The sequence below is a fragment of the Crinia signifera genome, chromosome 5 (genome assembly GCF_055691185.1).
Source record: "Crinia signifera chromosome 5, ASM5569118v1, whole genome shotgun sequence".
Classification (NCBI taxonomy): Eukaryota; Metazoa; Chordata; class Amphibia; order Anura; family Myobatrachidae; genus Crinia; species Crinia signifera.
Window position 1 is genome coordinate 26,915,707 of NC_139221.1, and position 27,763 is coordinate 26,943,469.

Consider the following 27,763-nt stretch of genomic DNA (forward strand, 5'->3'; position numbering starts at 1 on the left):
TAATGTATGTAAATTACGTTCTTTATGAATTAGCATCTTGCACACCATTTTTAATGGTGGTGCGAGGCTATTAGTAATATTACTCTATATTCATTAAATTTGCTGATCGGTCGCCCCCATGCCCCCCCTCATTCATACTTGTTATATTTTTTGTAAATTATATTTTCATTTATATGCTCTATTCTGTATAGGCTTTGATGTTTATCATCTGGCCTACACAGCATTTTTGCGAATATGTACATACTTTTCATGTTTCTATACGGCTGTTAGCATTTTTCACAGGTTAACTATCTGAATTAGTATGGAAGTGCCGCGCTGCCATGGCAACGGGGAAGCGTCCTGCATGTTTCCTGGCTGTACGCCCGCTAATGCAGCTCCCCGGATCTGCGGCCAGCGTCTTTTGTTCCACTTCCGGTTTTTTGGTTCCGGAATGAGGGGCAATGACGCGGCTGTGAGATACGGCGCTGACATGGCGGGAACGCGGCGGGAGAATGCGGTGTGATCGCCCTATGCCTAGGTAAGTAGTGGTACACTCCACTGTGTTATAAGGGTTTGGTTAACTCACATTCAGTGGTTACCCTTTGAAAAAGGCGTTGGATCGCCGAAACGGCCCGTCAGGGAGCTACTCGTGGACATTTCTGTGCTGCTACCACTTTGGATATGTGGATATAAGATAGCTGCTGTCCGCCTATGTGATGAGTATCATGACCCTTCATTAAATTCTTTTCTTGTTTCATCGTTTGAAATATTGGATGTGCTGGTCTGTTCAGGTGCTTTGGACTTTTGGTTTTCTGCATTTGTTTACATGATTATACATAACTCTGACCTGGCACTCAGATTTGACTAAGGAATGGTGTGCGTTCCCTACAAGCAACCTATATATATATTTATATATATACTCAGGCAGGTGTGCAGTAATTAACAGATTATGGTAGGTGCAGTAATGCACGATATGTTATTTACCTTCATGGTTCATATCGGAAACGTACATTTTGCAGGTTAGTGGTCCTTTTATTCATTATTTATAGATAAAATGATGCCAAGATTCCTTATAGAAAATATTTATTAAATCTACATTGTTGTGCACATTGATGTGTATTGTACATTGTCTGGCTTGTAGCCATGGTCTATGGGTAATTATGATCTCCTCTAACGATATGCGGCCAATTGCTTCGGCTCAGTTAGAATGGCCCTGTTCTCAGGCAGCTTTCAGCTTGTCTCTTTTCTCCTCCTCGATTGCGTGAATCCGCTCTCTCTCCTTTATCAGTTGCACCCCGCAGTACGTCACAAACCAGATGGACGCTGTGCTCGCTGGGAAACCTGTCATAGGACAGAAGGAGAATCGTGCATCAACAGTGCAGTTAGAAGGTGACATTTTACTATAAATAGTGTGTTAATGCCTGGGGTGAGGTGCACCATGCGTGTATGTGTGTGTGTGTGTGTGTGTGTGTGTGGGGGGGGGGTGACAGGTGCAAGTGTACCTGGGCCTCTGCATGTCTGGGGGGGACCAACCGGGGACTTATGTCAGCTTGAGAAGTGGAGCAACACCCCTGCTTGGTGCTCCAATTAATTATATGCTGAGTGACCTAGCCTCCTCTCTAGTACCGCCCCCACCCCACTCCCCCTATTGTCTCGACAGCCCTGCAGGGCCTTACATTGGGGGTACAACCTGAGGCAGGACCGGTGCAAGGTTTTTCAGCACCAGAGGCAAAACTTCAGCTTACTGCTCCCACCCCTACCGACACACCAATACTCCACATCAGAACCAGCAAGAATGCCTCTCTCTCAGCGCACCCTCAGATCGCTACCTAAAGCTGCTCAATGGCAAAGTCATCCCTGCCCTGAGGTGGGCAACAATGCAACTGCAGTGAGTGCATGTTCTGCATGTGTAGCCTCAAGTTAAAATGTGGTACTGAGAGGTCTCTGACCCTGATAGTAATGACTAGAGATGTGCGGTTCGGTTCTCTAGACCAGTGGTTCTCAACCTAGGTCCTCAAGTACCCCCAACAGTGCATGTTTTGAAGGTCACAGGTGGAGCTAATTATTTCACCTGAAATTCTCTGTGGAGATTTGAAAAACGTGAACTGTTGGCGGTCCTTGAGGACCGAGGTCGAGATCTACTGCTCTAGAGATCCACCCGAAGTTTTCCGAAATTTTTATCAAAATTTTTACTCAGGCCTGGTTCTGATGGAGGGGCCTTGGGCCCGATACCCCTCTCCCCCTTTCCAGAGAGCCAGGCAGTGGAAGAGAGAGGACCGACTGCCCTTGTTTTATTGGGGCCTGGCAGAGCTGTTGGCACCCCTGTACATATGATTGGTAACAACTGAGCTATTGGGCTCCATTTAAATGCAGTTGCCAGGGCCTGATAATGGTATCCAGCAACCACCCCCCAATCCCACATTATAGTATCTTTCCCTGCTCCTCTTGCTAAAGAACATTCAGCCCTTGAAGACAATTGTGAAGGTCTGTGCATGGTCTTCCATGCGTGGTCATTAGAGGATTCCTATGATCCAAGAGTTGTAGGGACCTGGTGCCACCTCATACCCAGCCAGTGGTGGAACTTGTGAGTGGTCGGCCCAGGTGCAAAAATATAATATAGGCCTACCACCTCCAGTCCAACCCAAGTCCACAATATGCCACACAGCAGGGGTTGTCAACAGTGGGCCCCTTAGTCCTTATGGGCCCCGGTGCAATGCACCTGCTGCACCAATGGTAGTTCTGCCTCTGTACCCAGCGTGTTAGGATGCAGAATAGTTAAATGAATGGTAAAGTAGACACTGGCAGTTGTGTTTTGTAACTTTGCATGTTGCACATAACCTGCATCTATATTATTACATTAATCTTGAACTTGTACTGGAAAAGTTTGATCAGCAATGGCGGGCTTCACGTGCGACCCCAACTAGGTGCAGAACGGGAGTGCATATGTCATTTAACCAACTAAATGCCGTGTTAATAGACATATCTTGTGTGCATCCATAAATCTGGTCAAGACTAAATGTTGATAATGATTGGTCCCAGGCCCTAGGTCCTGACAAATCAATGAGCTTTATTTTTGGTTAACCCTTCCAGTTTTATCTCTATTACTTTGATTAGGACATATCATTACCATAACCTATGTTGAGCAGTAATGGCAGGGGCTTATTAAGAGGGGCCCATGTACATTCTCTACCTGGGCCCCATGTACAGTCTCTACCTGGGCCCCCTCCTCTGTAGCAGGCAGCAACAGTGACTGAGAACTACAGTAGGTGGTGTGCATGTCTCCTAGAAAATGGCACAGTGGCCATTTTGCCCGTGATTAATCCTACTGTGTTTGGGCAGAATTCCAGGAAAGTGGCCACAAAGCCATTCTCCTGGAGACATATGCTTCTTCTAGATTTCAGAGTCACTGTCGCAGGTCAAAATGAGCACAGCCAGTGCATTGTGGGTCCCTCTACACACCCATTAGCTCATGTGCACCCATTATGGATATGCCAGTGGGTAATACCTCTAGCCATTTTTATAAAGCTACATGGACTGTACCTGTTATAAGAATCCTCTTAGCGACCAGCAGAGCGAACTCCAGGCTGTTGAGGGCTAAAATATTGTATAAAATAATTGCCCAGAAATTAGCTGCACCAAAAAAACCCCGGATTCTCCTGGACATTGATTCTGGCAGCTTGGCCTACCGGGAAAAAATGCAGAACAGTTATCTCTTTATGCTAAAATATAACGGGTTTAGTTCACAGTAGTATTAAAGTCACTGTGACCTTTGTGATGTCCAATTTACCAATTCATTATTGTCATCTCACAAACTTGCGGCTGTGTGACAAGCAGGCTGCGGCAACAGGAGGGGAAAATATAACAAGTTGGGAGGGTGCGGGGAAGAGAGGAGGTGGGAACAGTAGCCGCTGTAGAGGGGGGTGACTGAGGTGACCCGGCAGATGCTGGATCCCTTTATTTACTAGGGCATATATATATATTCATGCAGAAACATCGTTGGATTGTAAACCTGCGAGCAGGGCCCTCTAACCTCTATGTTTGAAGTTCTTCCCAAATGGGAAACGATCATTAGGTCGACACTATTAAGGTCTTCATACATTGGATTGACCACTGAAGGTCGACAGGTCTTAGGTCGACTCAGACAATAGGTCAACATGCCTAAGGTCGACAGGGTCAAAAGGTTGACATTGGGAAGGTCAATAGTCAAAAGATCAACATGGGTTTTTCACGTTTTTTTTTCAGCCGACATGTGCCGACAGGCAAATATTTCATGGCCTACCATCAGTGGCAGTTTTTACCTATGGGCTGCAGAGCTGCAGCCCCCCTCCCAGACAAAATCCGCCACTGTAGTGAAGCCAGATGCAGTCTGTGAGTCTGCACTGGCTTCACTGTGACCGGCAGTGACTCCCTATTGGAAGCCCGACCTGCCAGTCACCAAGGCAGTCCCATTGGGAGGTGTTCCCTCCCTCCGGAATACCAGTCAGAGCAAGCCGCAACCCCCCCCCCCCCCATCTTTGCACCAGTTGCGGATTATTCACTGGAGTGGAATTACTTACATTTCAAAAATATCAGGAATTGTTGGGGTATTCTATAACTTTGGTTTGATAATGTATGCTATCACAATACAGATCAAGGTTAATAATAATTGTCCAATGCAATGAAATGGTTATAGTAAAACAGAAAAGTTAAGTCAAAGGTCACAAATATGGGAAACCTGTTGGGTCATATTGACCATTTTACTCTATGTGCCCTAAAAAGTGGCTAATCTACACCAACCATAATATATAAGGACATGGTTTTGTGGTGGAGAACTGGTACATCGGCGGTGACCCAGACTGACCTCCAGTTTGGCGAATTGCTCCAGCTCAAAGAATTTTTGAACCCACAGCTCAAAGTTCAGACCAAAGCAGTTGAAAATAGACCAGATATAGACGATATCACAGGGGCCGAGCCACAAGGTGGTGACCAGGAACGTGGAGATAGTGGCCACCAATTCCTTCTTAATGTTAGTATGACCCTCCCCGAGGTAATCATACACGTATCTGTGAAAGAGGAAAGACACAGTGTCAGAGGCGCATATGTGTAGCGTGTGGTTTATGTGTATTGCATGCTTTAGAGTTATGCACATATATTACAGTTCTCCACCTTCATACGACTTTAATCTATTGGCGAGTGCAAGCCCTCCTGCAACTCTAACTAAATACTGTTAATATCTTTCCAGATTTTATCTGGGGATATCAGCCATGTATTTGCACTATCAGGCAGAGTTGTGTTTTGTAAATGGGTGGTCTTGTGTCGCTCTGCGCACCCCCTCGCTGCTATGGTCACACTCCCTGGTGTCTCCCGAACACCAAAATGGAAATTTGAGAAGAAAGATTGAAGCTGACCTCTTAGCGCATAGGGTGTTTACTGAGAAAAATGTATCCTTATAATAAAAATTTCATTTATTCCACATAAAATGACAAAAAATGACAATGACAATAAAATGACAGTGAATTCTTTCTCACCCAACTATAGTGGTGGAGCCAGGATGGTAAAGACAGAGTGTTCCGAATAAGGGTTCACCCTGTCGGCTCCACAGGTAAGGGTTGAGTGGAAGTCCTCCTGGATGTACAGCAATCCTTTTGGGGGCCAACGCGTTTCGAGTCTTGCTGACTCTTTTTCAAGGCTACTGAATTGTTCCTAGGTTGCTGTATTTATGGGCAAAAAGGGCGGTAAAAGTGGGGGGTGTGTCATCAAGTTGTGTCACTCGGAAAGGCCTCCTCGGAAACGGATGTCCGTTTCCTTCACAGGTACGTCCGGCCCCGATAACCGGAAGTGCAAAAGTTCCAGCATCCTGTGTGGACGCATCTGTATGAGCCGGCGTTTACCGCTACTTCCGGTTGCGGCAGTCGGAAGTGCGCGGTCCGGCTTGTGGTGTGTTCACTTCAAACCGTTCAAACCAAGATGGCCACCGTTTGAAGCCGCTTGCCCTTTCCAACATTAAAGATGGAGTCTGAATCAAGATGGCCACCGGTGATGCCTTCTGCCCATAACCACATTAAAGATGGAGCCCAGCTGTACAGCTACGGAGCACAGGATGGATAGTCCTCGTCTCCAGCAGAACACACCACAAGCCGGACCGCGCACTTCCGACTGCCGCAACCGGAAGTAGCGGTAAACGCCGGCTCATACAGATGCGTCCACACAGGATGCTGGAACTTTCGCACTTCCGGTTATCGGGGCCGGACGTACCTGTGAAGGAAACGGACATCCGTTTCCGAGGAGGCCTTTCCGAGTGACACAACTTGATGACACACCCCCCACTTTTACCGCCCTTTTTGCCCATAAATACAGCAACCTAGGAACAATTCAGTAGCCTTGAAAAAGAGTCAGCAAGACTCGAAACGCGTTGGACCCCAAAAGGATTGCTGTACATCCAGGAGGACTTCCACTCAACCCTTACCTGTGGAGCCGACAGGGTGAACCCTTATTCGGAACACTCTGTCTTTACCATCCTGGCTCCACCACTATAGTTGGGTGAGAAAGAATTCACTGTCATTTTATTGTCATTGTCATTTTTTGTCATTTTATGTGGAATAAATGAAATTTTTATTATAAGGATACATTTTTCTCAGTAAACACCCTATGCGCTAAGAGGTCAGCTTCAATCTTTCTTCTCAGAGTTGTGTTTTGTTGCAACCAAATGTATATGACACAGAAGTGGTCTCTGGATACCATTGTATGTAGGGCAACTCCTGTGTCATATGCCAGGACAGCAAAACTATGTAAGCCTGCCTTATGATTTTAAAACTCCTTATGTATGATAAATGGCGATCCAGCAAATCAGCTTCTTATTGTCATATGATTGTCTATATCGCCATTAATCGAATGTATGATGAAGCTCATTGATAAATCAGCCTCTTAGTTACAAAATGTTATCGCAAATTTCGAATGATAATGGTACTCCAGTCAATACACCCTAACTCATTTTTCAAATTCATGGCAGTTAGGAGCGGATTGGCTGTAGCACCATTCGTCCTTTCTAACATGTGATAACAAGAATATAACTTATTTTTAAATCTGCCTCACTGTGTTTTGTATTAACTGGGAAACTGTTAGCGCAAGGCTACCTGAAGCTGGATAACTGCCATTATGCACTGCCGTAACTACAGTAGGTGTGGGCAAGTGCTCCGCTTCAATGAGTGCAGAGGTTCTGTGTTCACACCATTGTCTGCCCCATTGCCCATGCTTCTGGCTTGCAGGGTGCATGAAACGGCACCCTGCAGCCAATAGCACAGCAGTAGTGCCCCTACAGTGGCATGGACTACCGAGACCGCTGTCATTTCTAGGTGCTAGCAACTCTGTTCCCTGTGTGAGGTCATGTGTAAAGGGGGCCGAGCAAGCACAGGGCGCCATAATGTATTATATACAACATAAATATACTTATGAAATACTGGAATTTTCATTACAACCACATTAGTGTGTTACAGCTTCTGTCTGCACATCTTTCTCTGATGATGAGCATAAATAACTATAATAACAGATTGCATAACCCTTCCTGTGGTGCCTTTATATATATATATATATTATTATTATAATTTTATTTAGTGTTTCACAGCGCCGTACAAAGGAACAGTACAGGGAGACAAAACTTAGCATTACAGTAAATAAATAACAAAAATAGAATACAGGTAAAAAGAGCGCCACAATTCAATACACATTACAGATTAGATGTAAGTAGTGAGGACTTGATCAACATACTACTAGACGCATGCCTGGCCAACCTGTGGCTCTCCAGATGTTGTCAAACTACAAATCCCATCATGCCTTGCCACAGTTTTGCTATAAGGGAGTCTTAAAACTGTGGCAAGGCATGCTGGGATTTGTAGTTTCACAACATCTGGAGAGCGACAGGTTGGCCTGTCCTGTACTAGAGGCTTGTGGCCAATGATGGAGATGAGAATGCGGACAAAGATGGTTACTGAGTGTTTGAGTATAGGAGAGCTGTGAGTGATATATGAAGAGAAGAGGGCTTTGACAAAAGGAGGGAAGAGGGCCCTGCTCTGAGGAGCTTACAATCTAGTAGGAAGGGGGAGACAGACAAATTACATGAGGTGCAAGCAAGATATAATGTGGTAACTTACTTGCAGAGCCAGTCATTGATTCCTCTGTCAAAATGCCTGTAACAGGAGGGGAAAGGACCATTAGAAATGTGTTACGTCCTTGCGCCATTCACCATGAAGTGGTGTGTAATACAACTCTCTGTCCACCAGATGTTAGGATAACTAAGCTGTACTTTGCATGCATTAAATAGCCAACAAGCTTCTTTAGCGCCACCCTCTAATTGGTTGACAGAACCGGTCTTTCATTACGCTATACTCACGAATATAAAATATAAACATATTTTAATGAAAGTTAATGAAATTGTTCATATTCATCTCTGTCTGCCAAGATTACCAGATAATTCTACAATCCAAATGGAGGTTTTAGAAATGAATCACCAGAGCCCCATCGGAATTCACTCTTGTGCATGCTCAGTATGGTAAAACCCACCGTTTGAAGCACTGTGTCTGACTCAGAATCGGGTTCACGGTGTGTAAATTATAATGAAAATTATTAGGGGGTATGAATACATACAGACAGCTCATCACTGTCTTTACCTTTAATATTTATAGAAGCTGATACAAAGCAGCCAAACAAAAGTATTTTCATCAGATAATGTTTCTTTGGATCTGAATGTGTCTGTCTACCCAAAAAAGGCACCACCTCATCAAACATAGGCATGGCCAGACTGGCCATCTGGCACTTCTGGCAAAAGCCAGAGAGGCCGATGGCCTGTTGGGTGGTCCAACCACACAGAGAGATGGGATGGATACACGTTGCACAGCCTTCTGGATTTTTATTTGCCACCTGCCCAATATGCCGGTCTGCAAAAAAGATGGGATCATGCTGGGAGACCATGCCCCCCTGACTTGTGTCACACCTGCATGAGCAGTGGCCACACCCCCCTAACATGCACACACATGCTTTTATTGTGCAAACACAAAAAATGCCGAGGCTGGAAAGTAGCCCTAGTCTGTCCCTGGACATATTTGTTTCAGAAAACTATTGTTCTGTTTATGGAAACTCAGAAATGTGACCTAATATCACTTTAAAATTTTGAGTTTGATCATGTTTCATGTGAACGGTACCTTGATTGAAAATATTACCTGCAGAATCAGATAGAGGTGAGGTATCAATGACTAATTCACAGAGCTGGTGCTGCGCTGACTTATGTTTCAGCAAAGACATAGAGCATAGCTGCGCCAATGTACTGTATGTTATTTTTGCAAAGACACAGAGCATATCTGCACCAACGTACGTTTCGGCAAAGACACAGAGCATAGCTGCGCCAACATGTTTCGACAAAGACACAGAGCATAGCTACACCAACGTACGTTTCGGCAAAGACACAAAGCATAGCTGCGCTGACTTTTGTTTCAGCAAAGACTTAGAGGATAGATGCACCGATTAACATTTCGGCAAAGATGTACCTGCTTACATTGGAAACGACATAGATCATATGTAGCTGCCTGAACTTACGTTTCTGCAAAGACGTAGAGCATAGTGATACATTTTGGGGTTGTGGTGGATCCATGTGATCCAGTCTGGAGATCGTGTTCATGCTTTTATTGTGCAAACACAAACAATGCCGAGGCTGGAAAGTAGCCTCAGTCTGTCCCTGGACATATTTGTTTCAGAACACTATTGTTCTGTTTTTGGAAACTCAGGAATGTGACCTAATATCACTTTAAAATTTTGAGTTTGATCATGTTTCATGTGAACGGTACCTTGATTGAAATTATTACCTGCAGAATCAGATAGAGGTGAGGTAATAATGACTAATTCACAAAGCTGGTGCTGCGCTGACTTATGTTTCAGCAAAGACATAGAACATAGCTGAGCCAATGTATGTTATTTTTGCAAAGAAACAGAGCATATCTGCACCAACATACGTTTCGGCAAAGACACAGAGCATAGCTTCACCAACCTATGTTTCGGCAAAGACAAAGTGCATAGCTGCACCAACGTACATTTTTGCAAAGTCACAGTGCATAGCTGTGCCAACGTACATTTCAGCAAAAACACAGAGCATAGCTGCGCTGACTTTTGTTTCAGCAAAGACTTAGAGGATAGATGCACCGACTAACATTTCAGCAAAGATGTACCTGCTTATATTGGAAAAGACGTAGAGCATATGTAGCTGCCTGAACTTACGTTTCTGCAAAGACGTAGAGCATAGTGATACATTTTGGGGGTTGTGGTGGATCCATGTGATCCAGTCTGGAGATCGTGTTTATAACTCCGAACATCACTGCTGCTTTCACCCAATCATACACCAAGTTAGAGTATGCTAGTCCCGCTGCCAGGAGATATAGAAACTGGTGTTACATACCTAATACTGTAATTTATCTTAAAAAGCAAAAGAAGCCTATCAATTTGTCTATATTACAGTCTGTGTATAATAGTACTAAATACCATACATTCAATTTCACAAGAGTAGACCAGTATGCAGCCCTTTGCTAAAATGTAACACATTTAATAAAGCTTATGGGGGGGGGGGGGGTGGTGGAACTTTTTTGACTGTGAGTCATTAATCTGGGGTTGGAGTAAAGTCTGCAAGATGCAGGGATGGGTGCGATTTCAACCTGGTTTTGTTTTTTTGGGTATGTTTTTGAGGAAGTAAGCAGAATACTGTGCTTTAATGTTTGAGCCTTTTAAAACATATAAAACACTTGCCAAAGACTGTCTGTGTTGTAAAAACTACACTGTGTATTAATTGTATTTCTGGATTTATTGCACACATTTATAAGCATATCTTAAGAACTCAATTATTCTGTATTGTTGTAATTAAATTAAATAAACTGACAAATAACAAATTGTTTAGTGGCTGGTTTAAGATAACAGAATCACAGTAGGAGACAGGTCACTGCCTCTCACAACACCAGCTCCTGACATACTCTGTGCTGCTGCAAACATTCTGATGATGTTATTAGTTAATTAGCTGGGGACATTAAGGACAAGCTGGGAAGGTGCTGATTTCCTTTAAAATAGCACAAACAAGTTTGTTTACTGAGTTTAAAGATTCTATAGGCAGATTACAAACATAAGAATTTCCAGTCATGGATGACTTCAGCTGTGAACCTGCATCAGATGAAATATAAGCCAGAACTGAGTACGCCAAAAGTAGGTGCATGCAACCACCTAGGCGACATGTGGCGTTGAACCATCCCTGACATAGAGAACCTATTCCTATGAGAGAGAAGAGCGGTGAATGTAGAAATGTTACAAACCCAATTCCCAGTCGGAAAGCTTATTCACAAACTTCAGGTCGGACGGGATGGTGAGGATATAGAGGAAGTGGAAGAACACGTCCACAAGAAGTATCACCAGCAGGTTGGTCGCAGCCTGGACACGTATGTTCCACATCTCGTTGTCCTTGCGTGTCAGGGCCTTTGTGTGCACCTGGGAATGATATTAATGCAAAACATCAGTATTATTCCCCAGGTTCTCTTCTTGGGTTATATTTAGCTCACAAATGACAAAGTACTAAGGTCCCTACAGCCCCCGTACAGACTGCAATGTGCCTGTAGAGCGGCCTAAGGTTGCTCCTGGAGGATCTGCTGCAACTGATCTACGCTGCAGGGCACCGGTTCAGGACCCTGCCGGTCATTGCAGGTGCTTTTAGGCAGCCATGATGCCAGTATGTAGTCCCTGCTCCCCATGAGCTATGCCATCACCCGCACACCCTTAGTTGCAGCCTTGTCTGTGGCTCACCTGTTGGTAAAACTGGTCAAAAGTCATAATTGGGCCAAAGAAGAAGAACGGGAGGTAGAAGTTGTACTTGAGGAGATCAATAGGAGAATAAAATCCCTCTTTTCGGTCACAGGTCTCCAGGGCGAAGCTCATGCATCGCAGTATGGTGAATCCGCTGCCCCCGTAGAACAGGATGTCTTGTAGATTGAAAGACCCTGTGACAAAACCATTCTGGAGCCAAGAAACACAGGAGCACAATCAGTCACCCAATGAGGACATTTCCCAACCTCATAATATCAACAGCGTAACAGGATTATTTGTTGTGTCTTGAATAGACCTAAATCAGTACCAGGGTCTCCTACATACAAAGCAGGGTAAATGCCCTTGCGGGACAGGAACTGAATATTGGCCTTCTTCCCTGGCCTCTATTGAGTGTATGACGCCAGTTTACCTGCCATCAAGGGCATAACTGCCATAGGTGCATGTGATTGTTCACCATTGGGTGGTACATAAGAGATTTTATAAACAATTGCTATGGGGGCCCACAAATATCTAGTAAGGCCCCTGTATGGCAATTCCCTTAATATGCACCATGCATTATATGGATATTGTAAACATAATTCTGTCATCTCACCACATATAGCCCCAAAAAACATACTTGCCAGGAGATGAAAGGCTCCAACTTGAAGGTCACCAGACTGCACAGGCCGGCAGCAAAACAGAGCCACTTCGATTTTACCAGCGAGATGGTGTAGAGGATGAAGCAGTGCGACAAGATGAGCATCAAGTAGTTACTTCCCATGATTACAAATACAGTCAGGAGTCCGTACAACATGTAGATCCAGGACCTGTACTGTGTGGAGACAAGTCCATCACTCATTCACTCATGATGGAAGTTGGAATTTTTCCAAAAAATTATAAAAAATTTCAAACAACTTTTTGAAAAAAATAATTTCATGGTTAAAAAAAAAAAAATTTTTAGTAAATGGTAACATTCTCTATAAAACAAAGACATGTGGGAGATTTCAAATAGGTATGCCAGAAATGTATTTGGGACTTGAGAGGTGTAACTGGTTGTAATTTAGGCAATGTTCCGTGGAGGTGTAGCAACATCAACTACAATGTTCATAGAGTTTGACATAAGTGTAGATACCTGTATGTCTGTATTTAGATGTAGCTTTTACACCAAATTAGGCCGGTGCAAGTGCTCACTGATGATGATGGTGACAAGTACCAAACCAGTACAGATAGTAGGTGGTTGGATCGATAAGATGCATACAATTCTAAATTCACATTTACAGTATTTACAAATGAATGCAATAGGCCCAAAACACCTGTTACCTGTGTACATGAATTCAGTATTTATTTTTCTTCTATTTTATCTGCACCAAGAATGTTTCTGCTGATTATTAACTCCTTGTTATCAAAGATGAATTTGCTTTATATGTGATTTTATTCTTGCTCTCTGTGAATTGTTGTGACTTTTATATTATTATATTTATGTTAATATTATGTTGTTTAGTGGTTATTAATTAAAATGTGTTTTTTTTTTTTAACCTGCAGTGTTTACTCTCAAACACAAAATTTATTTGTACAATTTATGAATCAATTTTCTTGACATTTGGAATAATAAAATCTTAGATTTTAATGAAAATGACATCACAAAGGTTATTTTTAAAAGTATACATGACGGTTCTAAAGTCATAATATTTTCTTCCATATTTTTATATACTAGTTTATCCAACCGTTTTCCTGAAATTTATAGAAAATGACAGAAGAATTCTATAACCTTAATAGTGACTCATTTATTTTTATATTTTTAATGTAATTTCCTGAAAGAAAATTATATAATTATTGATAGTAAATAAATGCAGGGTTTTTTGTTTTTGTTTACATAAACATTTCATATGCCTGTCTGTGAAATCCAATGGCTGTATTTAATAATTATATCTTCTGACTAATAATTCATAATATGAAATAAATTGTCGGAATTTTTTCTAACATTACAACATCTGACTTTTTGGAAGCCATTATAAAAACTGGTCAATAAATTGTATTTTATATAAATTGACAACAATTTCTTTTAAAACTAAACAAATATATTTAGCAGAATTAAAAATAAAAAGTCTAAACATTTTTGTCTTTACTTTTTAAGAATGACAATTCAAAAACTGTTCTATATGTTCTGTTTGGCTTTCTTTGGACAATAAAAAAACTTTTGAAAGTGATTATAAACCCCAATATTTTTTTTTTCTACATAGATCAACCGTATCCAGTAGAAGGAAAGGGACGGTACTTGTGAATTATCCGGGCTGCCGATTTTGTCCTTAAGTTTAGTTAACTTAAGGACACCCGACCGACGCGATGCCCGCGATTTACCCCCAAAGCGAGGGGCGGCGGTACGCGTCCTCCGACCTTTTCATACCCCTACTATCCACGTCGGCGTGGAGTTGAGAATAGAAAGTGTGGCGAGCCCGAAGCGTGGCGAGCGCAGCGTGCCCCGCGAGGGGCCACGAATACCTTCACAGGTATCCGCGTCTCCTCGCGGGCTTCACAGGTGTCCGCGTCCCCTCGCGGGGCTCGCTGCGCTCGCCACGCTTCGGGCTCGGTGGCTCACTGCGCTCGCCACACTTTCTGTTCTCAACTCCACGCCGACGTGGATAGTAGGGGTATGAAAAGGTCGGAGGACGCGTACCGCCGCCCCTCGCGGGCTCGCTGCGCTCGCCACGCTTCGGGTTGGCGTCAATAGCGGGGTGGCGTTAACGGGGCCATGAAACATTTTTTTTTTTAAAACATATCCAATGTGAAATGGCCATATTGGCCCATTTCACATTGTCATTTTATTTTGCACATCATTTAACATTACGGTAATAATTTTAACATTGCTGTCTATGGGAAATCGGGTCCATCGCGTCTTTTAACATTACTGTCTATGGGAAATCGCGGGCATCACGTCGGTCGCGGCCCCTTATAAAGGCCGCGGCCGACGCGATGCCCGCGATTTTTCGGGCACGATGAAAAAATCGGCAGCCCGGATAACTCACAAGTACCAAAGGGACAATTATTCTATAGAAGGTGACATTTTTTAGGCTGTTACATGCCATGTACAAGCACACAACATTTTTGTTGATAGACGGATGAGTGAAATATATTGTACATTTGTTATATTGGCCCTCATTCTGGTCTGATCGCTCCCCTGCGCGTTCGCACAGGGGAGCGATGTTTTGCGTCTGCACATGTGCATAAACATTTCTGCAGCTGCACTGTGCGATCAGCCGCGGCGAATTGATTATTCGTTGGCCACTCACACACAGCAGTGCAGGTGGGGGGCCGTGGTCGTGCCTATGGGAAAGCCCAGCGCCCACCGGCTTCCCGTACAGGGAGCCACAGATCTAAGACACCAGAGAGGTGTCTTAGGTCTGTGAGCACTGGCAAAATCATTTGATGGTCTGCGACCATCGAATGATTTTGCCCTTGCACGGAAGGCTGCAAATGGATGTTTACGCTAATCATCCATTCGCATGTGTTTGGGGAAATCGACATGCAAGGGTGAGCATTTGTGCAACCGCTGGGCGACGTTTAAAGGACACGTAAAACTGCGAATTTCAACCGGAATCACCCCCATTATGTGTTAGATATCTGTACTGAAAATATCAAAATGTTGCTCAGTCCCCCAAGTGCTGGCAAATGATAGGTGACCTCACTATTGTGCTTCATTATTTTTGCCTATGTCTGACTTACCTGAGGAACCAGGAGAGAGAAGATCTTGGCAAAAATAACATGACCGGAGAGGGCGAAGATGATATAATTCCGGAATGTCGTGAACCACATCACCCATTCAAAGTCTGCAATGTCCTGAAAATATAATGAGTTGTGATTTTATCAATCACGAATGCACCAAGATAACATAGAATGTAAGATATAACGAGCAGGGCCCTCTCTCCTCCTATATCGCTGCCTCTGTTATAGTTGCGTCAGTGTCCGCTGCTGCAACTGTCACAATGTGAGCTGAAGGTTTTGAAGGCCATACAATTGACATCATTCATTTACAGGAACATATACCAGCCTTTCCTGTGAATTAGAACTCATCAATAATTTGTCTGAGCCCAACCACTAGGTGGCACTGTTGCTATTGCTGTCTAGGTCAAGCTTCCTATTGTCTCACCATTTTCCTTCCAAAGTAATGCCACCCCGACTTGACATTTTCTCGAAACGCCTTCCGGTTCATGTTATCTGCACGACAGAAAATGGGTCATAAAGTATTTTGAAACAAGCCACTGGTGACTGACTAATCAACATTAGCCCTAATTCCAAACTGCAGGCAGCCATTCCCAATCAGATAACACTTAGGGGTATATTTACTGAGATGGGAGTTATATTGAAAATGGGAAGTTGCCCGTGGCAACAATCAGATTCTAACTATTAGAAGGTGCTAAATAAATAATTGAGATATATTAAACCAGTACCTCGAGATGCTTCGAATATCCCACTCAAGGAGTAGACCAGAGCGCAGGTCACGACGAGGGCGTAGAATCCCAGCTCATAGTGCGGTAATGCTGTTTTTATCCCCATGGTGGCAGCAGATCAACAGGTAAATATGTTATGTATAACTATGGACAACATTGAGAATATTGTTATTCAGGTACATATCCAAGGGCAGCATAGTACCCTCTACCCCCTTTACCCTCCTACATCACCAGCCTGAAACCTTCTACCTCACACCCACACCACCTGCCTGCCACCCTATGCCCTAATACACCCACATCACCAGCCTGCCACCCTATGTCTCCTAATACACCCACATCACCAGCCTGCCACCCTATGTCTCCTAATACACCCACACCACCAGCCTGCCACCCTATGCCTCCTAACACACCCACACCACCAGCCTGCCACCCTATGCCCTAATACACCCACATCACTAGCCTGCCACCCTATGCCTCCTAATACATCCACACCACCAGCCTGCCACCCTATTCCCTAATACACCCACATCACCAGCCTGCCACCCTATGCCCTAATTCACCCACATCACCAGCCTGCCACCCTATGCCCTAATTCACCCACATCACCAGTCTGCCACCCTATGCCCTAATACACCCACATCACCAGCCTGCCACCCTATGCCTCCTAACACACCCACACCACCAGCCTGCCACCCTATGCCCTAATACACCCACATCACCAGCCTGCCACCCTATGCCTCCTAATACACCCACACCACCAGCCTGCCACCCTATGCCTCCTAATACACCCACACCACCAGCCTGCCACCCTATTCCCTAATACACCCACATCACCTGCCTGCCACTCTATGCCTCCTAATACACCCACATCACCAGCCTGCCACCCTATTCCCTAATACACCCACATCACCAGCCTGCCAGATACTCCGCACACGTGACGGGGTGCCTGCATTCATTCGGCTTAATATAGCGGTGTGATGATCACCTTGTAGCACGTTGTCATGGTGATAGCGTCCTGCGCTCGCCCACATAGCGGGTTTGGTATCTGCTCACGTAAAATCCATCTTTGCCTGTTTTGCAGGGTTCTGCAGTGCATACTTGCCTACTTTTGAAAACTAGTTTCAGAGAGATTATAGTTGGTAGCAGAATTTTGCACAGTGCCCCATTGAGAGGGAGTGTCATGCTTCACCCAAAGGGCGTGGCTAGTTCCATATATGGAGAGATTGAGAAAAGAGATTGTGAACGTGGCACCTAGAAGCGTGGGTGTGCATACCTCCCAACAGTCCCGATTTTAGAGGGACAGTCCCGATTGTCAGGGCCTGTCCCGCTGTCCCACCCGCGGGCGGCAGTGTCCCGCGGTGTGGGGGGGCTGTTGGGAGTCCCCCCTGTCAGCTGCTAAGCAGCGGGGAATAAACGCTGTGCGCATGCGCACACCGTCTATTCCCGCAGCCAGGGGGCTGGGGGCATGGCTAGAGGCTCACAGAGCCTCTGGGTCATGCCCCCATAGCGGCAAAATGGGGGCGTGGCCTCGCGGGGAGCCGCGAGTATAGGTCACGCCCCCAAATTAGGCGCGCCTCCTAATACACCCACATCACCAGCCTGCCACCCTATTCCCTAATACACCCACATCACCAGCCTGCCACCCTATGCCTCCTAACACACCCACACCACCAGCCTGCCACCCTATGCCCTAATACACCCACATCACCAGTCTGCCATCCTATACCTCCTAACACACCCACATCACCAGCCTGCCACCCTATGCCCTAACACACCCACACCACCAGCCTGCCACCCTATGCCCTAATACACCCACACCGCTAGTCTGCCACCTTCTGCCTCCTAATACACCCACATTACCAGCCTGCCACCCTATGCCCTAACACACCCACACCACCAGCCTGCCACCCTATGCCTCCTAATACATCCACACCGCTAGCCTGCCACCCTATGCCCTAACACACCCACATCACCAGCCTGCCACCCTATGCCCTAATACACCCACATCACTAGCCTGCCACCTTCTGCCTCCTAATATACCCACATCACCAGCCTGCCACCCTATGCCCTAACACACCCACACCGCCAGCCTGCCACCCTATGCCCTAATACACCCACACCGCTAGCCTGCCATCTTCTGCCTCCTAACACACCCACACCGCCAGCCTGCCACCCTATGCCCTAATACACCCACACCGCTAGCCTGCCACCTTCTCCCTCCTAATACACCCACATCACCAGCCTGCCACCCTATGCCCTAACACACCCACACCACCAGCCTGCCACCCTATGCCTCCTAATACATCCACACCGCTAGCCTGCCACCCTATGCCCTAACACACCCACATCTCCAGCCTGCCACCCTATGCCCTAATACACCCACATCACTAGCCTGCCACCTTCTGCCTCCTAATATACCCACATCACCAGCCTGCCACCCTATGCCCTAACACACCCACACCGCCAGCCTGCCACCTTCTGCCTCCTAATACACCCACACCACCAGCCTGCCACCTTCTGCCTCCTAACACACCCACACCACCAGCCTGCCACCCTATGCCCTAACACACCCACATCACCAGCCTGCCACCCTATGCCCTAATACACCCACATCACCAGCCTGCCACTCTATGCCTCCTAACACACCCACACCACCAGCCTGCCAGCCTCTACCCCCTAACACACCCACACCACCAGCCTGCCACCTTCTGCCTCCTAATACACCCAAACCACCAGTCTGCCACCCTATGCCTCCTAATACACCCTCACCACCAGTCTGCCACCCTATGCCTCCTAATACACCCACACCATTAGCCTACCACCCTATGCCCTAACACACCCACACCACTAGCCTGCCACCCTATGCCTTCTAATACACCCCCACATCACCAGCCTGCCACCCTATGCCTCCTAACACACCCTCACCACCAGCCTGCCAACCTATGCCCTAACACACCCACACCGCCAGTCTGCCACCTTCTGCCTCAGTGATGGTTGGTGCTAGGCAGGGGCAAGTAATAAAGCAGGGGGCTGCTTGTCCCCATGGCGATTCTTGTTTACAGTAGGGTCGAACTGTAACAGCCCAAGACAAGGAGAGCCGTTTCCTTTACTTCTTCAGTTAGTAGACTGTACGGTACTTGTGTATTATCAGGGCACCCACTAAGCAAATAGCTTAGTGCCCTATTCTGCATAATGAGATTGCATCGCATGCAATTTTGCATGCGATGCGATGGTACTAGTTAATTTTCACTGCACCCCTGGCCGCGGTTGCATCGCAAGCAATCACCCACCATTTATTACAGAAGCCAGGGGGTCCCTGACTTGCTCCCTGTACATACATGCCCACATTTTTGATAAAACACACGTGGGCAATGCTCCCCTAACATGGGGTGCCAGAGTGTGGAGGTCCATACACACTGGGCGATTATGCCCTGCATGTATGGACAGCGATGATCGTTGTCATCGTTGGAGGGAAAGCCGCTCAGTGCATACACGGCTTTCTCCCTGCCCGGCGCTGTCAGAGGGGGGAGGACGGCTTTCTATAGTGCAGCGCTATGCAAAGCCGTACTCAGAGCGCTGATCTGCTGGTAATACCAACAGATGAACGGCTTTCCCGGCGATGATGCGGGAGCGCGCATCACCGCTCACCGCCGGGCCATACACACTGGGCGGCTTTGAGCTGAAAGCTGCTCAAACTTGCTAGTTTGATCGACTTTAAGCTCAAAGTCGCCCAGTGTGTATGGGCCTTTAGTATTAGGCATGTTATGTACTGTCCCCTCTCAGATGTTCTCAGACAGCCGAACGCCTGCTATAAAGGGCAGTGGAAAGTCTATGGCACCTTGCTGGCTGTTAGTCCCTGGCAGTCTTGCTGGGGGTTATCTGGCTTAGCTGTTCCTTCTGACGTAAAATGAAATAAGTGACCTTCATATAAGACTTTCATCTATGGTATAATGGGGGACTCAGATACTCCGCACACGTGACGGGGTTCCTGCATTCATTCGGCTTAATATAGCGGTGTGATGATCACCTTGTAGCACTTTGTCATGGTGATAGCGTCCTGCGCTCGCCCACATAGCGGGTTTGGTATCTGCTCACGTAAAATCCATCTTTGCCTGTTTGGCAGGGTTCTGCAGTGCATACTTGCCTACTTTTGAAAACTAGTTTCAGAGAGATTATAGTTGGTAGCAGAATTTTGCACAGTGCCCCATTGAGAGGGCGTGTCATGCTCCACCCAAAGGGTCGGTCTAGTTTCATATATGGAGAGATTATGAAAAGAGATTGTGAACGTGGCACCTAGAAGCGTGGGTGTGTACTGCTACATCTGAGACGAACCTTTTCTAATAACTTATATCCAAATGTAGATGACCCCAAAGCAGTTAGTAAGAGCTACTATACTTGGTAAAGAGAAGTCACTGATACGTGTCAGGGATTGTTCATCTGTTGTGTTTTACACGTAGTTCCATATAAATGGTCACAACACATGCATGTAGCCATAATGTGTTCTAGGTGACATGAGGGAGATTGGTAGACTAATCAGGGAGAGGGGGGTTTGCTGCTATTTCAGGGAGAATGCAGGAGGGTAGGCAACTATGCTGTAGTGTTAGATGCTGGCCCCTCAGGATCGCCCGTCCACTGATGATCATTGTGTTGTTCTTCTCTTAAAATGCTGCATGGCAGGGATGGATTAAGGAAGGGAGGGTCAGTACCCCTGGGCCCCCTGTGGTCAGCATCAGTGGCCTCATCATGGGAGGGTTTTTAATCAGAGGCAGTGCTGAGCCTGTGAGGTATCCTGCAGAGTAATGTACAGAGGGACAAATGCAGACTTTTCATGTGGTATATATACCTGTGTAAAAAACTTGCATCCCGGGCGTCCCTGCAGTGCTGGTGCGTGCAGGGGTGTCCGTGCCGCCGGGGGAACCTGCGGCGCTGTTATTGTGTATAAGCTTGCCGCGGCCGGCGGGGTCCCTACAGTGAATAGAAAATAACTAGCGCTATGCACGCGGCGGCGCGGGAAGCGCTAGTTATTTTCTATTCACTGTAAGGACCCCGCCGGCCGCGGCCAGCTTGTAACCTGCGGCGGCACGGACCTGCGGCGGCACAGACACCCCTGCACGCACCAGCACTCAGCAGGGACGCCGGGGACGCAAGTTTTTTACACAGGTACTACCCCCCCCCTGTATATATATATATATATATATATATATATATATATGTCCATCGATAGTGTAAAACTATGCAATGGATGACCATCAGTAGTTTTACTATCTGTTACATCTGTCGCTTTCCTGTGTTAGAAAGTTTCCTAACATTGATCAAAGTGAAGTTAGATAAAGGTTCTGCCCTGTGTGAAGATGAAAATATACTCTACAGAGGGGTGATCGACATGGTTCTGGATTAAAGGGTTTACAGTACAGGTCGTCATTTTCATGTGTCAACCTTTTCCACATGTCAACCTTCTGTCTATGTAAAGCTTTTGTTAATGTTGATCCAGAGCATGTCGTCCTTTTGGTGTTGACTTATTAACTATTAACCTAGACACTGTTATTGCACGAATTATTACATTTGGGTGCATGATTACACCCCGGCCGGCTGTACTCCTTCCATCAGGACATGCTATGTTTCCGTGCCCCCGCCTGAAGCCGCTGCTGGCTGCATACGCATCATACGACTGAGAATGTGCCGCTCCTCTTTGTGATTGGCTTTGGCATAGTCAGTTTGTAAGCATCAGAGCGGACGGCGGCGTTCATGGGGATCGCCCATCACGGGAACACCAGCGTCTTATGGGCATCCTCATGTAAACGCTGGGCGTTCCCATGGTTACCTGTGCGGATGCTCGTGAATAAAAGACAGTTTCCACTGACTTCTATTTGCGAAGGCTGGAGAAATCATTCGATGGTCGGCAACATCGAATGATTTCTCCTGCAGCGGAGGCGTGTGAGGGGACGTTTTTTCGTTACATATTCCCTCACATGTTAGCAAGAGGAATCATCGCTGGCGGTGGGGGGGGGGCGTCATCTCAGGCACTTGGTTGAGATCTTTGCAGTTTGCCAACCTGAATTGGCCCCACGATGTTGAGCTATGCGAGGGGTCGCAGTGCATCAATATGGTGTCCATGTCGACTGTGTTGACATTTTGGACCAAAAAACCCCCGGAAAACCCATGTTGACCTTTTGACGGTCGACCTTGGCCCATGTCGACCAAATGATTGTGTCGGCCCAATGACCCTGTCGATCTAAGTGCATGTCGACCTTTTCAGGTGTTGACCTGAGGCCATGTGGACCTTCAGTGGTTGACCCAATGCATATGGATCTGACTGTGGTGGACCCTATGGCCTACCCCCCAGCAGATCTCCTGGGATTATTATTACATAGATCACTGAGCATCACAGCACTGTGTGGGTTGTTTCAGCTGTTTGGTCCGTCTATCAGTAGATGACATCCCCTCCGCCCTGGGTGCCTGTGTCCCAGGAGATAAGGAGAACATGGAGCTGGCATGACACTCAGCTTCATATTTCGGGTGAAATTTACTAAGATGTGAAATACACTTCACAGGTCATGTTGCTATGGGCCAATATAAGGAACTGTCAAACACCCTTTTTACTGATAGAAAGGAATCTAGGACACGAGGGCACACGTTTAGATTAGAAGAAAAAAGATTTTGTTAATCTAGATGAAAAAAATGTCTTTACAGTCAGAACAGTCAAACTGTGGAACTCTCTTCCTGGACAAGTGGTGTCGGCAGACAATATAAATATGTTTAAAATAAGGTTGGATAAACATTTATTGGTTAAAAACATCCACGGGTACGAATAAGTAACAACCTGTCTGTAATATATCAGAACATACTATATAACAAGGGATTAGCTACTATAAACATAGGTTGTACTAGATGGACGCAAGTCTTTATTCAGCCTCACCTACTATGTTACTATGTGACCCTCACCCCCACCACCGATGCTGATCTGCCACCAGGCCGGGAGCAGCGACTGGGGCACAGGGGAGCATGGAGCAGGGGACTGGGGGAGCAGGGACTGGTGTTCCGGGAGCAGAGGAAGCCAGGGGACGGGGGATAGGGGGAAGGAGAGCCAGGACACAGGAAGTAGGGATGGCGGAGGCCGGGAGCAGGGACACAGGGAGTAGGGATGGGGGAGCTGAGGCACAGGGAGGCTGGGAACAGGGACTGGGGCATATGGGAGCCGGGAAGAGGGAGCCATGACAGTAACGGGAGAGCCGTGGCACAGGTCACAGGGAGCCAGGACATGGAGACACGGAAACCGGACATAGGGACGTGGGAGTACAGATGACAGGGGTGAGCCAGATAAAAGCAGCTCTTCTAGAAGCTTAATTTACAGGGGCTGCTGTGATTGGACAGCTGCTGGATCTTCTGTCCAATCATAGCAACCCCAGTCAATGAAGCACTTCTAAAAGTGCTGCTTTTACTATTTTCTTTTTTAATAGGCTTTTTTAGCCATCGATGTCAAGCTTAAACGAATAGTTTAATTTAGCTTTTTTTTTCCCCAAGGGGCCCACAGGCCAATCAGTCAAAGAAAATGGATGACCATCGATATTTAAGAACATTGATGGTCATCCATTGCATTGCATCATCAATGGCAAAGGCAACAATGGCCATCCCTACCTCATTCTTGTTAGTGGGAGGCACCGCTTATCGGTGCCTCCCAAACTAATTTAAATGAATAAAATAATATAAAGAAAATACTTATGACACAGGGGATACGGTCATTTGGTCTACAGTATGTTGGTCGGCAAGCATTGGGTCGACACCATTAGGTCGACATGGTTCTAGGTCGACATGGTTCTAGGTCGACATGGGTTAATGTCAACATGGGTCTACTTCGACATGGGTTTAGGTCATTAGGTTGACACAAGCATTAGGTCAACAGTGTCTAGGTCGACATTGAAAAGGTTGACATGGGGTTTTTCACAGTTTTTTTGAGCCGACATGTGCCGACTGGTGGTATTTCATGCCCTACCATCCACTAGGGCATGGTGGGAGAATAAAATAGTGTGCCGAGCGCAGCGAGGCACCACGCCCGAAGCATTCGAGCGAAGCGGTGCACTTCAAACTGTGTCCATGTCGACCGTGTCGACATTTGGGTCAAAAACAGTGAAAACCCCCATGTCGACCTTTTGACTGTCGACCTAGACACTGTCAACCTAATGCTTGTGTCGATCTAATGTCCTGTCAACCTAAACCCATGTCGACCTAGACCCATGTTGACCTTGACCCATGTTGACCTAGAACCATTTCAACCTTTCCCCATGTCGACCTAATGGTGTCGACCTTATGCTTGTCGACCAACATACTGTAGCCCAAACAATCCCAACCCTGACAGAATATGTGTCATAGGTATATTCTTTGAATTGTTTTAAAGAAAATTACAGGGGAAGCACTGCCTCTGCTGCCTCCCCTGCCTGCACGTCCCTACTGAGGCCAGAGCTGACGTCACACACCCTAACTCTGGGCACGCCTGCGGTTTTCCCTACACTTAGTAAATAGTCTGTTTACCACCCGCAAAACGCCAGCTTCCCGTCTGTCAAATTGCTGGGGGATTCCAATTACCGTAGATATTTTTGTCGCTAATTGGCTCGCACATGCGCCCAATAATCCATATGCATGCGCAGTCATTTCATAACCGATAAGATTGCGAATTCGCACAACCGCGATCATCTCTGAATAACCCCCATCGTTGTGAGTCAGGTAGTGTGCAGTGTCTCAGGGGTGTCGGACATCAGATATAGGGGCAGATTTATTAAGCTCAGTGAAGTGATAAAGTGTCTGTTTTTTTTTATCACCGGCCAATCAGCCCCTGACTGTGAAGTTACAGGCTTGGTTTGAAAAATGACAGGTAAGAGCTGATTGGCCGGTGATAAAAAACAGACACTTTATCACTTCACCGAGCTTAATATATCTACCCCATAGGCTGAGCGATGGGCCAGCTAGGTGACTTTGTCTATGGAAGAAGCATGTGTGTAAATACAGTGGGTGTCTCACGTTACTTCCAGAAGGTGCAATGCCAGCAATGCGGGTGGGTAAAGCTAATTCAGCTGCTTTCACCATCTTGTTCCATTAATAGCTCAGCTAACGCAGCGATCACAGCTACTGAGAGATGACTGCAGCGCTGTGTACTGTCTGTGTGTATGCAGCAATTCCTGTGCAGGTCCCAGCACATGTACAATGTAGTATAATAATACAGAGCTTTATCATGTGCCACTTTACCAGCAGCCATGTATGCAGCCTGGCCCAACACTGCGAGCAGCCCAACCGCTTCCTTAATTAATCATTATAATAACACATTATTTTTTTAAAGATATTAAGTTCTGCATTGATAAAAATATACGACTGATAGAATGTCAGATACTATTTGTAAATGTACTTCAGATATCCATTGAAATGTTTATATACATCTGGAATTAAGCGACGTTCCTCGATTATAGTAACTAGGTAAAATGAATGCAGGCAATTGGTGACAAGTATCTGCAGTACAGCAATCAGTATTCTCTCCCAGTACACTATGGAGCAGTATGTGAGCGACATAGAATCCCCTCTGTTCCCAGGTTCCAAGCAACGCAAACAATGCTTCATTATATTGGATTTGTGGATCAGTTCAGTCCCCTGTATCACTGACCTTGAGGCAGAATAGGAGTTGAGCACAGAAGTCAGTTTCCAGCAGCAGGAGCAGTGCAGGGTGCAGGCAGGCGTGAGGAACCCATCAGTCCAGGGAGTGAAGTGTTGGGACACTCACTCAGGTTCTCTGAAGTAAGTTGAGATGAATTAGCTCTGTAGGAGGCTGGCATTCAGCACTGCAGAGATGGGACTCTGTGGAGGCTGGTTATCAGTGCAGCCTGACAGGAGACAGGCGAGCTGCAGCAGTGCCGTGTCTTAGGTATTAGGATGAGGGACCTGTTCAGGTGCATACAGCAATGAGATGTAACTGTAATGTAGGGCACACACCAGATTGATTGTGAGCAGATCTGTTTGGAGCAAACGATCTGCATATGATCTGATCACAATCCGATCAGGATCTGTACCCAGTTGAAGGGATTGTTTTCAAATCCTGACTGCAGCAGGTAGGATCTGCCAAACGACCAAACGACCAATGGGGACGCGCATCGGACCAGAATCGGATCTAAAATATGCCAAAACATGCCCAATTTACATACAATCGGTCGAGATTGTATTGAAATTGGGGGAATTTAGGCCAGATCTTACTGGTGTGTAACCCGCAAAAGGATACGGTCATTGGGTCACCAGCAAGTTGTTAAACAGTCATTAGGTTGACACACACCATTAGGTCGACATGCATTTAGGTCGACATGTGTCTAGGTCAACATGCAGGAAAGTTGACATGCATGAAGGTCGACATGAGTCTAGGTCAACATGGGCTAGGTCGACAGGGTCATTAGGTCGAAAATGGTCAAAAGGTTGACAGTCAAAAGGTCGACATGGGGTATTTCACAGTTTTTCGAGCAGACGTGTGCCGACAGGCGGTATTTCATGTCCTACCATCAACTAGGGCGTGGTGGGAGAATAAAATAGTGTGCCGAGCATAGCGAGCCATGCGAGGGGATGTGGTGCACATTAACCTGTGTCCATGTCGACTGTGTCAACATTCGTGTAAAAAACAATGAAAAACCCCATGTTGACCTTTTGACTGTTGACCTAACCCATGTCAATCTAATAGCCCTGTCGAACTTATGGCCCTGTTCACCTAACCCATGTGGACCTAGACTCATGTCGACCTTCCTGGATGTCAACCTAGACACACGTCAACGTAAATGCATGTCGACCTAATGGTGTCGACCTAATGACTGTATAACAACTTGCTGATGACGAAGTGATCCACACCCCCAGCATACACTGGGTCTGGTTCTGAATTGCACGCAAGTCCAAAAGCAGATGCACCATATAGCAAACTGCGCGAGCGATGCTTACACACCTTGCACGCACATGGCCTGTTTTTTTTCCTGTCAGAAAATGGGAAATTGGGTACTTGTTTCCTAGCACGGCGCCACTGATTTTGATTGTATGCATCGGGTCGGAAAAATCGCGTTGATCGCATCGCATGCCAACCAATCCGCATGCGATGCGATCGACTTGATCGACCCGATTTTCACATTTAAAATGGTCCCTGAGACCAGATTTTGCATTGATTTTAATGTAAAATGCCCCAAAACACCCCATTTTCATAGAAAACCCCCCTGATGTTTCAAATGCCCCCCATTGTTAACGCCACCCCGGTATTGACGCCAACCCGAAGCGTGGCGAGCACAGCGAGCCCGCAAGGGGCGGCGGTACGCATCGTCCGACCTTTTCATACCCCTACTATCCACGTCGGCGTGGAGTTGAGAATAGATCACGTTGGTCGAATCGCGGACCCTTATTAGGGGACGAGATGGATGCGATCAACGCGAGTTTCACTTTTACCGGCAATTAAGCTTGTTAAAAGTCAGAAAATCGGGTCCATCGCATGCCTTAAGTACCTTAACTTAAGGCATGCGATCAACCCCGATGGGCGCCGT

General features: G+C 46.3%; 1 protein-coding gene across 3 annotated transcripts; it reads right to left on the bottom strand.

Moving 5' to 3' along the window:
* Nucleotides 1-1,080: 1,080 nt before the first annotated feature.
* HHATL (hedgehog acyltransferase like) lies at nucleotides 1,081-26,203 on the bottom strand. 3 transcript variants are annotated; one of them, XM_083186196.1, is made up of 12 exons: nucleotides 25,870-26,203; nucleotides 16,224-16,313; nucleotides 15,923-15,990; nucleotides 15,499-15,612; nucleotides 12,416-12,610; nucleotides 11,779-11,988; nucleotides 11,295-11,466; nucleotides 10,219-10,363; nucleotides 8,106-8,141; nucleotides 4,820-5,021; nucleotides 3,520-3,661; nucleotides 1,081-1,320 (listed from the first exon to the last, which is right to left on the bottom strand). In XM_083186196.1, exons 3-12 carry the CDS (start codon nucleotides 15,983-15,985, stop codon nucleotides 1,199-1,201), a joined length of 1,401 nt encoding a protein of 466 aa, XP_083042322.1. In that variant the 5' UTR covers nucleotides 15,986-15,990; nucleotides 16,224-16,313; nucleotides 25,870-26,203; the 3' UTR covers nucleotides 1,081-1,198. The 3 variants fall into 3 exon arrangements, with proteins under 3 accessions (XP_083042322.1, XP_083042320.1, XP_083042323.1); XM_083186194.1 differs by having other exon boundaries at nucleotides 16,224-16,367; nucleotides 25,870-26,202; XM_083186197.1 differs by lacking the exons at nucleotides 16,224-16,313; nucleotides 25,870-26,203 and having other exon boundaries at nucleotides 12,416-12,605; nucleotides 15,923-15,986.
* Between the last annotated feature and the right edge of the window lie 1,560 nt (nucleotides 26,204-27,763).

Excerpts from the sequence above, each read along its gene's own strand:
- HHATL (XM_083186194.1), bottom strand. The coding sequence starts at position 16,329 with ATGGGGATAAAAACAGCATTACCGCACTATGAGCTGGGATTCTACGCC. Across the intron at positions 11,467-11,778 it reads TTGACCAGTTTTACCAACAG|GTGCACACAAAGGCCCTGAC; the intron begins GTGAGCCACAGA and ends TATCATTCCCAG. Across the intron at positions 10,364-11,294 it reads GCTTTCCGACTGGGAATTGG|CGGGACTAGCATACTCTAAC; the intron begins GTTTGTAACATT and ends ATCTCCTGGCAG.